The sequence below is a fragment of the Neovison vison genome, chromosome 10, assembly GCF_020171115.1.
Source record: "Neovison vison isolate M4711 chromosome 10, ASM_NN_V1, whole genome shotgun sequence".
In the NCBI taxonomy this organism is placed as follows: domain Eukaryota; kingdom Metazoa; phylum Chordata; class Mammalia; order Carnivora; family Mustelidae; genus Neogale; species Neogale vison.
In genome coordinates this window covers 61,505,091-61,518,940 of record NC_058100.1, presented here as the reverse complement: position 1 = coordinate 61,518,940, position 13,850 = coordinate 61,505,091, and the positions used below count along the sequence as shown (strand labels likewise).

Sequence of the window (13,850 nt, the reverse complement as noted above, 5' to 3'; positions counted from 1 at the left end):
GTGGCCTCTTCTCCTTTCAAGCACAAACACCCTTCATGGGGTGTGTGGGGTCTCTACCTGGTGGTGTTGTGCGTGCCTCCTTGGCTCCCAGAGGCCCCACCTCCAAACGCTGTCACCCCAGAAGGTGTCCTCAGAATTCTGTCCACCACACATGTCTTCCAACTGCTAGCTCAAGGTGTCTATACTGTTTCTCCATTACCCTGATGAGCGTGGGATGTTCTGTGTTTCACTCACCTTTCTTGCTAGAATTTAGGTGCTCAGAAAAATGTACAACAAAAAGTGAGCACTTGTTTTCTCATTTGTGGTTTCTATTAACTGAAGAGTTCCACTAAGCAGCATGGGTTCCAAAGCCATTCACAAACTCGGTAATATACTAAAAACCAATGTAGAGACCCTATGTACATTTTCAAACCATGAATGAGTGTAGACCGTGTAGACGAGGACAAGACCATCTCAAAGACACCCTCTGTGCCCAGGGTTCTCTATCGAAACCCAATGCAGAACTGACCAACTGCAAAACCAAGTTCTCTGTAAGCAAAACAACCCTTCTTCCATGTAATCACATGGCTGGTAAAGAAATACTATTTTCCCCCTGGGTGAGCCACCCAGTGGCTTGTAAACTTTAAATAAGACTTTTAATGACACAAAAAAAGTAAGGCTAGTAAATAGCTTTAGAGTCAAAAAGTTTAATTTTATTATAATTGTTTTTAAAGTCAGCTATGATCTTGACAAATATCACGGGTAAGTCTATACAGCCACGTTTCCAATTTCCAAGATACAAAAGACAATAAATATAGATTCAAATTCATCCTAAAAACAAGGTTCTAAATCTAATTAGCTGTGGTCCAGCTTGGATCCAGTATCGCAAACATATGTATAGTCCTGAAGAACTCCTATCAAACGGGGATTGTGGACACCCGACCAACAGTTAGTTCTCCACCAGCAATATCCACTCGAGGAAACGGAGTTCCCTGGGGATCTACTGGCGGGAGAGGCAGAGGGGGCAGAGTCGTCCCCTGGGGGTCTACTGGGAGGAGAGGCAGAGAAGCCTCGATGGCACTGGTTCATTCTGGTGGGGGCAGGGGAGGTACAGACAAACACCAACCAGGTGGGAAAGGAAGCCGACCCCTCAGGAGCCCAAACAAGGCCCTATTTCTCAAGAAAACCAGGACAGTCACTGTTCATCTTCCCGAGTGCTCCATGAACGCCGTTCCCCAACAGTGTGGTCAGCTTACTTTTAAGCTGCAGTCTATCGTGCTGAATGTCCCCCACAGACAGCAAATTCTCCAATCCTTCATTTTCTTCCAGAGGACATTCTACATTGCTTTCAACTTACGTTGTCATTAAAGTCAGTCTTGTGAAATTTTTGCCAAAAACAATCACATTACTTTTTCTTAGTGAAAACAAAGATTAATTCTTCAGAAACTAAAATCTGTGAAGTTTCAGGCCAAGCTCCTTTGTCTTGGTTTAATTCTTGGGTACAGCTGCAAGAGAACAGAGACATGCTTTACACGTTGTAGAGACAGTCACGCAGGAGTGTAATGGGGGCAATGGCGCTAAGCCCTGGCCCCCAGGCTCGGCCTGTATTGGCTGGAGCTGGTCTGTGACGCGCCGCGTGCAAGGGGGACAGGAGAGATCGGGGTCTGTCAGCTTCACTCACAACAGCCTGACAAACACTCTCATGGGACCTGAGACTCAGCCACAAAATGCCACAGACTGAAAGACTACCAATTTGAGGGAGGGTAAGTGGAGTTTTTTATTGGTGGATTTCTGTGGCTTTGTGTTTTCCACAGTAAGAGCAGGAGAGGACCCTGTGAAGTTCAAAGATCTGCAGTCTGCAAGCCAAGAACAAGTCAAACTAGCAATTCAACTGGCAAACTACACAGAGCCCCCCTCCCCCTCCTTCCACCCAGACAAAAGGAACAAGGTTCCCTGTAAGAAAGGAGAGTCGGACTTCTAGCCAAAACTGAAAAACTAACTGGCAGATCAACACTATACAAAAGACCATCTTCCTGAGAAAAGATCGTTAGTCGATACGATCTTCCAGACTCCCATCTGAGCCTCTGATTAAAAACTTGTTTATGTGATTTCCATTTTCTCAGCCTCCAACGAAACCAAAAAAAGTTACTTAGAGGCCACTTCTACCCCAAAGAGATTTCCAAAAGGCTAAGAATATTTCAATGTCAAATTAACATGAAAATCCTGGGTCTGGTCTGCAGATGTCAGAGCCTCCTGAGGTCACCCCCTACCCGGGACAAGTGAGGCTTCCCAGTTCCTGAGTCGCAGACCGCTCTGTTAGAGGAGTAAAATGAAGGGCTCAGACCCGCAGGCAGTTCGCAGAGTTCTTCCCAGGGAAGGAACGGTGACAAGTGCTGCTGGTGTTCAGGGGGATACGGCTGCAGGCCAAGCTGCTTCTCTGCGGCGGGGAAGCTTCAGGGGCTCACGGCTCAGGGTTCCTTAGCTCTCATCTGTGCTTCGTAATTTTCATTATGGTCCTACCAGCGGACACCGTCTAAGCCCCAAAGGCTGACTAAACAAGGAACCATGGACCAGAGGGCAGAGGACACACAGGAACGGGCAAGGAGGATCAGTAGATGCCAGGTCCCGACACCACAGTCACGCCACGCAGGTCACGCCACCACCGCAGCGCATTCACACACAGAGCCCAGGTTCGCAGCCTCAACACCAGAGCAGGTCCACACGAGGACAAAAACATCCTCCCGCTGTCCTTCAGACACCCCAGCAGTCTCTAGAGGCAGCGTTCTCTGTGCCCGTGTGCCACACCCCTATGGCCCAACAGTGAGCGTGTAGGGGTGAAGCAGGGATAGAGGCGAGGTGGAGCAGAGGTGGGGGGTGGGGAGCCATGCTGCTGACTCTCCCCCACTCACCCCTGCCAGGCTCTTCTGGTTTGGACTCTCCTCTCAGCCTCTCCATCACCCCTCCCACTCTGCCACCCCCAGCCCCTGCACACACACGACATTACTCCTACTCCCTGCCCTCGGCCCGCCCTCCTTGCCGCCTCCCTGCAAACACTCCCCAGAGCCCCCTGGTGAGGGTAGCCATGCCTCTATCCTGACACAACAGGGCGGAAAGCTTGCACACGCTCACATGACTGTACAGTTTGTTTCCGGCTTTAACACTGAACAGGAGTGAAGGCTCTGTCTGCCAGCTCCGTGGATGCTGGCGAGGGCAGACATGGCATTTGTAGTCAACGTTACCCATGTCCCATATGCTGCTGGGAAGCAGCAGGACCCCCGCCCTCAAGGGCTAGCAGGCATGGACGTGGGACACCCACCAAGTATAAACCTCACACTGTCCAAACTCTAAAATTTCATGTGGTGCGAGCCAAGGGCAGTCAGCTGCACAGAGCCTCTGACACAGTGCAGCCCCCGCATACCTGGGCCCCACACACCACTAGGGCCCACGCACACCCGACCGCCGCACACCCGGCCTGCACAGCAACCCGTCCGCAGGGCTCGCTCACCCCCAGCAGGTTGCGCGGAACGTAGCCCTCCTTGTCGTGCAGACGGGCCCACCACCACTCCGTCTCTTCCTCGTCCTCCCGGCGGATGACGGTCATGCAGTCCCCGTCTCGCAGGGGCAGCTCGTCACCATTCTGAGGCTCATAATCCCACAGCGCATAAAGGACTCCTTTGTTCATGATGCCCATTTTCTCCTGAACTCCTGAAATGACAGGAAGAAACCGCACAGGACGCATGACTCGGACCGCCTGCTCTTCAAACCCTCGGCTCCATGAAGCCACATAAGGAGAGCTGGGCAAACGCCGAACACCGGAAATACCCCACGAAGCCCCCCATGAACAAAAGCCCTGGGGGCGGGGAGGGACGTCCACCAGACACCTTAGCCTCCGCGATCTTCTCTAAGGCAGCTCAGAAACTAGTCCTACTCGGAGTACAGAAAGCCCTGCAGGCCCAGGAATATCATGAACTGCTGGCGTCTAGGCTGTTAGAGGAACGCGCGCTCTGCCTGCCGAACTCCAGCACGGCTGAGCATGGGGATGAGCAGCCCTGGAGAAACTGCGTCATGCTTGACCTGGAACCTAGAGCAGCCGTGACCACAGCTCACAATGGCAGTGTCTACTGAGCAGTCCCTGCCCATTTCCAAGAGGGGAAAGGGAGAGGAAGAAAACTGTAAGACACAAAGAATGCACAAATATTTCAGACACAAAAAGTCTACACAGAGTCAAGTATAAAGTCATGAGGATAGAAAAACTCACAAATGTCCACTTTCATTGTAATAACAGGACAGGCAGCAGGCAGGAGCAGGGCGGGCACAGGACAGACACGGGGAGGGCACGGGACGGCACAGGCTGGGCACAGGCCGGGCATGGGGCAGGTATGGGGTGAGCACGGGGCACAGCAAGCAAGGCAAGTCAGTCAGGTCAGGAAGCCCGAGCACTGCAGAGCTCGTAACTGGTTTCACCTTTACAGGTTTAAAGAAGGCAGGGAAGTGTCTGCTTGTCCTCAAACAGTCAGATTTTTCAGCTTCCATGGACATGGAACTTAATCACGAACTTAATCATCTATCAGTTAAGACGACAGAGCACTGGGTACCTCGCCGTGGCTCTGGGAAAACTGACACAGGACAAGGAGCTGCACTTCAGCAGAGGTTCCACAGACTAAGGGTCAGGTTCCTACTTATGGGGACGGTTATGCTCCCAACTTTCCTGTTTCAATGAGACGGGACCGTGAGATTCACAAGGCTGACACCCTGAGTGAACCTGGCCCCCACCAGGCTGGAGTGGGAGCAGGATGGGGCGGGAAAGAAATTCAGGGCACTGTGGTTTGCTCAAATGACGGCTCTCCAAAGTGTCAGTGAGATTATCCTAGGAAAATCCGAATGACTGTAAAATACTAATTAAAAGATATTTGGTCAGAATTAGAAAATCACAGTCTAATAAAAAAGTAACAACTTCAGTCTCACATCCAAGAAATCACTAAGAATGGGAGAATATTTCTCCTTACTCTGCTATTCACCGAACTAAGAAGGGGACATGGCAGGAAAGGCACTAGGCGTGCGTCCCTGGGACTGGCAGGTGTACTCCACGTGGACCGTTTGTGACTACGAATGAATGCGCACCCCAATGCTCCAAGGTGGAAAGGAAGGACAGATGTGGAGACGTAGCCATAAGCAGGACAGACAGCAGGAGCCAGGGCCACCACACAGAGGAGACTCCAGAACAACCGTGAATGGAAAGGCAAGCCAGAGAATCACAGCGTGATTTAGTTCACAGAAAGGATAAACCCAGGCACAACCCGACAGCCTGAATTACAGGATTCATTCACGGGTGACAGAGGGATTTTTAAAAAGCAAGGAATGATAAACATGAGGAACAAAACAGTCAAGGTCAAAGTCGCAGCTGCCATAGGTTGAGGGGCTACGAGAGGGCAGGGCGCCCAGGCCCAACCTGGGAGAAGCCAGGCCATGGTCATTTCAACATCTAAGGCAAAAACACATTTTCATGGTGCTCATGGTATGTTCCATAAAGTAAAGCCTCCAATCAGAAGTCCCTACGTGTCTTTAAAGATCAGATTCCAGGGCACCTGGGTAGCTCAGTCATTAAGCGTCTGCCTTTGGCTCAGGTCATGATCCCAGGGTCCTGTGATGGAGCCCCCCATCAGGCTCCCTACTCGGCGGGAAGCCTGCTTTTCCCTCTCCCACTCCCCCTGCTCATGTTCCCTTTCTGTCTCTATCAAATAAATAAATAAATAGAATCTTCTAAAAAATATAAAAATTAAAAAAATTAAGATCACATTCTATAATTAAGTAAAGCTCAAGACGGCCACTGCATTCCATATAACAAAGTATACAGTAATATCTTAATAGTAAAATCTCAATCTATCAAAATCATTCTTGATCCAGAGATGGGAACAGAAATGCAAGGTCACCCTCTGTGCCCACAATTGACAGGAAGAGCTGCGAGGCCACCCCACCGCCCCTCCTGAGCCTGAGAGCAGCCCGTGAGCCGGGGACGCAGCCTCACAGAGGGACAGGCTCACCAGCTCTGCGGCCCTTCCAGTGACAGGCGGAGCAGCTTCCCGGAGCGTGTACAGCACAGACCCCCAGCACTGCTCACCTCCTCTCCTCACTTCCGCTCCAGCCCAGCTGAGAAGAGTGAACCTCAGCTCGTAAGAGTCGTGAATAGAAACGCCACCTGAGAGAGGCCTGTCTTGCTCTCGAGGGTCAGAGCTGAGGGTCTGATTCTCCCTCAGAATCAGAAACGCAAAACCACGACGACAGAAGAGCCAGAACTCGGCTCTGAACCAGGTGCCGCCCTTCTTTCACTTCACGATCAGTCTGATCTTGTGGGAAATCCCAGCTCCGCGGGCTCGCACATGGCCCCTGCCGTAGCCTCGGGGCCGTCGTGGAAGGCGGCTCCACTCACGGGGTGTCCAGTGTCTGGCCCACATGGGGTCAGGGGCTGCGTGGCGTGTGGGCAGCTCAGAGGCACACGCACAAAAGCCGCATTCATCGCGGGCATCAAGGCCGCCCTGTTTCCAGCGCCCAGGACTAGGCACGACATAAAAATGCTTTCCCTGATAATAAACATACTTGGCAAACGGTACCCCAGAAACAGAGGACAGATCAGCGCAGTCACGAACTCGCGGGAACGCGCTCATCACAAACCGTAAAGGAACTGCGAGCACTGGGTGTAGCCCTCCTCCGTCTCCTCGCACTTGTCCGCGGCGGTCTGCAGGTCGCTGTAGGTCGTGGCGAACACGGCGGCTCCGGACTCCACCAGGAACTTACACACCTGCACATTGTTGCAGGAGGCCGCGCAGTGCAGCGGGGTCCTGTGGGGCGACACACAGCAGGCTGCAGGGTCTCCCCCGGCACACGACACCAGCAGGCCCGGCGTCTGTGCACAGTGCTCAGAGTCTACCGTCTGGGCCCTTCTTCTGGAAACCTCCTACACGGTTTTCTAAAAATCAGTTAAACACAGATATTTAAGCCCACGAGAGGAGGACAGGGAGGAACGGTCGAGGATGGGCCACAGTGGGCACTGCTATGCGGGGCAGCACAGAGAGCAACAGGAACCACAAGCAAGGCGTGCAAAGCCAAGGCATGCGAGTGACGGTCTAAACCAGGGCGAGATGCTCCAGAGCACCCACCCCTGCGTCCAGGGCAGCTCAAGGGGCACAGCCGGCTTCACACCAGAGGCCTTCTCCCCCGACACAGGCACCTGTCCATACTTGCTTCCCACTCCCACTGACGAGGGAATTGGGTTGCTCACGGAGAACTGCCTTCACCTAACAGCTTGTGAAGTCCAAACTGAACTTTGAGTAGAGGTTTGATTCAATATAGATGAGAAAAGCGACTGTGAAATACACACATTCCGTCTGACAGGCCGCTGGCCGGCAGGAACTTACAGCCACCTTTATGGAGAGCCCCTCCAGCCTCTCACACATTCATGGTGGGCTCCAGGCGACCCCCGACAAGGGAAGGGGGAAGAAGCCTGTGCCGCCACCTAGCTCAAAGGCAGACAGCAGCGTGCAACCCGGGTCCAGACTGCACGCATCCACCCTTCTCTTCCTGTCCCTCTTCATTCTGTTCCTCTTAGGTGCTCGGTCTCCAAAACCACAGATCCCCCACCCTGCATCCCAGAACACAGTAGGTCAAAGTCTGGCGAATATTACTACAGAATTTTTAACTGCATGCTTTTTTAGTAGTGAAAAATTATATATGACCTAAACTGCTAGTAACAGGGAAACAAAAACATATGACACACTAAGAATTTGTTTTGGGGGTGTCGACTGGCTCTGTCAGGGAAACGTGCATCTCTTGATCTTGGGGTCATGAGTTCAAGCCCCACGCTGGGTGTAGAAGTTACTTTTTAAAAAAAAAAAAAAAAAAGGAATTTGTTTTGCTTAGGTTATAAACATAACCCAAAAACTTAGGCTACAAAATATATATTTATGTAAAGTTGAAGGGAAAAGATTAAAAAATGACTGGTGTTTACCTTTAAATAACTGTATATAAAAAACAGTTTTTTGTATTCTTCCAAAGAAAAAGCTTATTCTAATTCATGCTTTCTTTAAAAAGAAGAATTACAGAATCTGCTCTCTGTTCTATTACAGTCATCGGAGGTGAAAGCACCTATCAGGACCCCTTATTTTGGTGTGCAATAATAACCCATGATCCTACGAAGGATACTCATCATCTCTAACAATGCCCTCTAGCTTCCACGCACATGACCATTCCAGAGCGCTCCGTGAAACACGATTCCACAGTCACATACACTTGGGAAATGCTACAAACTCTGCTTCCCTCTTGTAGATGCACAGTGGACATCCGTGGATAGAAGATGGGCATCGCTGGGCTCGGGGGACTGGGCTGGACCAATATCTCTCAAACTCACACAAGTCAGCCACATCTGTGCCACTCAGGGACATCTTCTCATCACTCAACTAGAATACTTCATAAAAACTGCACATGCTTCCAAAACAGGAGCGAGAGGACTGTCACACAAGGACACCTGTGGGCACTCCTAGCGTCCAGCAGTGCTGGCGTCACCCCACGACCAGGGCGGCGGTCACTGGAGACTTACCATCCATCACTGTCTGCAGCATTGACATTCACACCAAACTGCACCAGGAACTTCACAATTTCCGTGTGGCCCGCACACACAGCATTGTGCAGAGCTGTGATGCCCTCATCATTGGGCAGGCTCGGGTCGTCAACCTGCGACATCAAGATGAAGGGGAGCCATCACCCAAACTTCCTGTCACCGTTCAAGTCACTATCACCTGGCTCTTCAGGATCGAGGGAACAGAAATAGGCTTCTGCGGGTTGCTTTTTTTTTTTTTTTTTTAAGTTATAATTAAAACCTCCAGGAGCCAAGATGACTACACCAACCTCAGGTCTAGAAATAAGACCACTAGAAGAGCCACATTAAGTAGGCACTCACTGTAAAAAGGTCTAAAAAATGAACAGGTGCCAGGAACCTCAGTCATTTTTGCTTATTTACCCTCCGGCTCCCCACCACAAATTAGAGTCTGAGGAGAAGGTGCATTTCCCATGTTAAGGAAAAAAGGTCAACTAAAAATATTTTAAATAGTAGGCTTCTGAAAATAGGGACCACATATGCAACTTAACAGCACAAGTCCGTGTCCACCCTGGAGCAACTATAAACAGAGGGGAACCATCTACCCAGACAGAAAAGTACTCTGGAGAGTGCTGGGGACACCGCACTTCAACTCACAATCAAAACTGAAGCCTGCTCCGCATCCCTCCCACCACATCCCTCCCTACCTCGGCCCCTCCCCGCTCTAGAGGAGCTTCTTAAGCAGAAGTCAGAAACAAAATGTAACATATTTAAGAAATCTACAAATCCAGTCATACCTCATAAATAATTCTCTGTACAAGGTCAAATTCTCCCTCCAAAGATGAATCTAGAAGTAAAGCGAGGGGGTTGAACTTCACCCGCATTCCATGCGCGATCCTTTCCGAACCAGTTTTACGCAAGTTTGTCCTTTTGCCCTGCGGGAGAGAGGTACGAAGTAAGGACCCTGGTCTCCGACAGCAGACCTAGGGAAGGGGCGGAGGAATGTCTCAGCTGAGGAAGTAAAAGGACATTTAAAAAATCCATATCACCGCATTTTATGGACATGAAACATTATCTAGAAATGTATATAAATCACAATACATAGCTTACTGAATAACACCTGTGTAACAAAGCCGGCAAGGTCTAACAGGCGATGAGAGCAGGCTGGCTTTCTGTGGGGCACAGAATCAGTCAAGACTGGCCTTCAAGTTCCCTCTCTGAGTTAGGCTGGCAAACCCCACACAATTAAACCAGGCGATAGCACAATCAGACTTATCATGGCTAATGTTAATGAATGGCTACTGGTGGACTCCCCACCAAACCCTGTGACCCCATCTTACAGATAAGGAAGTTAAGGCACACAGCCAGGAACACTAGAGTTGCGATTTAAATCCAAGTCATCTGGCTTCAAATCCCTTCCCTTCAACCATCTTATAACGAAATGCTTCCTCAGGGGAAAGCATATAACCAAGGAAATAAGGAGTATTATCAGCCTGTCTTACGTATACTAACAAGAAATCTTTCCAGTCTTAAAATGCTATCCCTGGGGCACCTGGGTGGCTCAGTGGGTTAAAGCCTCTGCCTTCAGCTCGGGTCATGATCCCAGAGTCCTGGGATGGAGCCCCGCATGGGGCTCCCTGCTCAGAGGTGAGCCTGCTTCCTCCTCCCTCTCTGTCTGCCTCTCTGCCTACTTGTGATCTCTGTCTGTCAAATAAATAAATAAAAATCTTTAAAAAAAAAAAAATGTTATCCCTATTTTACATTCAGAATTTGACTACACTCCAAGATACATGAGCCAATTAGTCAAGCCTTTTGACTATGAATACAATACAGCAAAACAATAGAGCAAAAGTGTTAAGACTGATTTAACAAGCCATTCAATAAGTTTCCTACACACGCCCAGAGGTTTAGAAAACATCAAGCAGCCATCGCTCCACTTCACAAACGTGCTACAACTCAACTGCTGCTGTTTCTGGGAAACAAGAAGTGTAGCTGTCACATGACCATGAGATGCAGCCACGAGTGGGAAGGGCAGGACCGCACGCACACTCCCAATAAGCCTGACACGCAGTTCAGTCTCTCGCAAAGTCAGACAGTTCGGTCTCTCGCAAAGCCAGACAAGAAGGAAATCGCTCCCCCGGGATGACAGGAACAGATAGTGACACTGTGACCCTCCGGTCTCCTCTGCCCCGGGTACGTGAATCATTTTGACTTAACGACTAAAGAGGGGTGGGGAGGTGGGGACACAGCAAAAAGAGGTGTGAAGTCGTCTCTCCTTCCCACAAGTTTAACGCCAACTGCAGAGAGCCATGTGCCGGGACAGACAGGACACAGCGCTGTTTTAAGGCCTAATCCCTACTTAAACCCTGTCCCCTAGAATCCACAATGTGCTGTATAAAACTTGGAAGCAAACAGCCACAGTAACCAGCAGTTATAGCAAATCAAGACAATAACCATCTCTGAATACCGTTACATCTCAAAGACGCAATGAGGGATCAAAAATATAAAACACTTTAAAAAAAATCCCTACAATATGCAATTTTGCTTCGATCTCTTTAAGACTCCCGGTTTCACATCCTACGGAAACAGCGCAATGCCAGCTATACCTGAAAGGTCAACTTTATTTAAGGACACCCTGGGATTTTTGATCCTCTCCTGAAGACTTCAAAGGGACACAACAGATTTGCAAACAAAGGCATGACAATTGGAAGGCTTGTGCACCATGTGCCCAAGTCAACACACGCACAGCCTGGGAGGAAGGGAAGCTGGGGCTCAGGGGCACACCAGGGGCCCCCTACCTGGGAGGAGAGGAACAGGCTTGTCCCACCCCCATCTGTCCCACACACGCCCAAGTTTACCAATGTTGGAAGTCTGAGGATCCCCTGAAACAGTTCCTTGAAGATACACATCACTGAGAAGAACAGCATAAAAGAGTGATGTCACTGTGGAGGAAAGGGGCACCATCTGCCTGATTTCACAAAGCCGGTCAAGGGAGGGAGTTTCCGAGCCTGGTCTCCTCCCTCAGAGCCTCGCCAGCCTCCCAAGAAGGACCGCCACAGCGGCGTGGGGTTTGCATCATAAAGAACCCAATTCTGCCTCTTCCCAAAGAGAAGGGTTCTTCCTAAAAAACAGAGATGTTCTTTACCCTGAATACACCAATCTTACTCATACTTCTGAGCTCTCCTGAGCGCTAAAGGGGGTGTAAAATAAAGAGACAACCGTTGGCAACCATGGGCAATTCACACGCAGACCATCCTCTGCAAGTGGCCCTGAGCAGTTGTGTGTTTTCCCGGGTCTTTGAGAGTCAACCACCTGGAAATCTGTGACAAGGGGGTCTCCTGAAAGGACTGTGAGACACCACGCTACTTACAGGAGGCAGAGACACCTGTCCCGTGATTTCAGGTGGACGCATGCTGCCCGAGTCTTCTCCCGGCCCTTCCGGCTCCCCAGACGGGTATGGTGGGGGCGGGTATGGGGGATACTCCTCCAGGTACACTTCCAGTGGATGGGGGGCCTCTGCACTTGGTTCTTCCGCACTGTTCTGGAAACTGGGGCTGCTGTCCAGAACTCCGTCAGGCATGTAATCAAGGCCCGGGGAAAGAGCTGCCATGTCACTGTTCTCGGAACTGGCGCTTCCAACGTCCTCTGGGGACACTGGTTCAGGAATGAGAGAGACTGTCTCCTTCTCAGGCTCCACGTGTAAATATGGATTCTGGGTTTCAACTGGGCTGTCAGAATCGGCCACCACAGACGTTGGCTTGGACGGATATGAGGGAACAGAGATGGTCTCCATGGCAGCGATGGTGGTCCTCTGGTACAGAAGCTTCTGGATGTTCGGCCCATTCGGACCTTCCGGCTCTGTGATCGAGCTCCGCTTCTTGAGCGGCCTCGGTGCGTTGGAAAGTTTCTTGCGCAGGGCTTCCAGGTCGGCGTCACTCTGGTTTCGGTAAGGGTTGGACAAGAAGGGCAGCAGTTTGGTCGGGCTGAGTGGCCGAGGAATTCGTTCATTCTCATGGCTCTCCTGGCCCGAGGCCACAGGCTCCACATCAGCCTCGGGACTGCCAGGCTGGCTCTGGCTGCTGGAGTACACGTTCTCCAGGTGCAGCTGCTGGTTCTGAGCGGCGGTGATCACAGGCTTGCCATAGACTGATCGGAAACGGAAACAAAGCCCCGATGAGGATTAAATCAAACCAGCAGGTAATAGACACAGGGCACAAGATTGAAAGCCTCCTTCAATTTCACAGTTACTATACGGCACTCTTCAACACAAGTGATTTTTTAAAAACAACAAAAGGCCACACAAGGCTTCCATGTTAGCACAGTAAACTTATCACAGAATGAAAACCCTCACTGATGAGAACACGTGCCATTATTTCATGTACCATGAAGAAAAATGCTGCTGTTGTAACTCTAAGAAAACACCGGCTGGGGTGCCGAGGGGGCTTAGAGAGTTAAGCCTCTGCCTTCAGATCACGTCACAATCTCAGGATCCTGGGATCGCGCCCCACAGCAGTCTCCCTGCTCAGCGGAAAGCCTGCTTCTCCCTCTCCCTCTGCCTGCCTCTCTGCCTACTCCTGCTATCTTCCTGTCAAATAAATAAATAAAATCTTTTTTAAAAAGCAAGAAAAAAAGAAACTACTGCTTGTAGCAAACTTAAAATGTCAAAATATGAAAACAACATAAAAGAGCAATCCTTTCCGGCGTCTGGGTTAAAACTAAACATGAACTACCCTCTCTTTCATATGTCTCAAAAGTAAATCAAGGAGGGGGGATTATATTTGGCTGACAACATTAAGAACCACGTGTATTTAATAAAACCATTCCCCTTATCATTCTGATTCTATCCAAACTATCCAATTTCCAAATCAGCAGTTCTCAATGAAGCCGAATCGGCCACAGCACATGTATAAATTCTTTGTTGTCTGGTTACTTGAGGTACATTTCAGGGCACAATCACGTGATTTGGTGACCAGAAAGCCACCATTATTCAATTAAAACAGGATGAACTCGATTTTAGTTTTATAAACAAATGACCCTTAGAAAGAACCCACCAGATCACCAGACTGTCAGTCTTCCCATGTTTCTGTATCTCACTAGCAGCTGTGTCCTCATGAGAGCAACGTAAGACACAGTGGGGAGCGCGACTTGGGGCAGCTATCCCACCGTCCACCCCAGGAGCACCTGGGGTGAACCCCACAGGGAGGATATTGCACGGGCCTCTCACGTGGTGGGCCCGGCAAGCGGGGACACAGAAGGCTGTCTGCACCACGGGTTTCTTCAGCTA

At 50.2% G+C, this 13,850-nt stretch overlaps 1 protein-coding gene across 4 annotated transcripts in view; it reads right to left on the bottom strand.

Annotated features, from left to right (window-relative positions):
- Positions 1-666: 666 nt before the first annotated feature.
- TP53BP2 (tumor protein p53 binding protein 2) overlaps positions 667-13,850 on the bottom strand; it is a 57,313-nt gene continuing 44,129 nt past the window's right edge. For all 4 annotated transcript variants that reach the window (XM_044267438.1, XM_044267435.1, XM_044267437.1 and 1 more), the window contains exons 13-18: positions 11,937-12,712; positions 9,364-9,501; positions 8,570-8,703; positions 6,649-6,815; positions 3,485-3,684; positions 667-1,484 (exon numbers count right to left, since the gene is read on the bottom strand). In XM_044267438.1, coding sequence (XP_044123373.1) covers positions 1,443-1,484; positions 3,485-3,684; positions 6,649-6,815; positions 8,570-8,703; positions 9,364-9,501; positions 11,937-12,712 — 1,457 coding nt within the window. In that variant the 3' untranslated portion in view covers positions 667-1,442. The remainder of the gene's footprint in view (positions 1,485-3,484; positions 3,685-6,648; positions 6,816-8,569; positions 8,704-9,363; positions 9,502-11,936; positions 12,713-13,850) is intronic.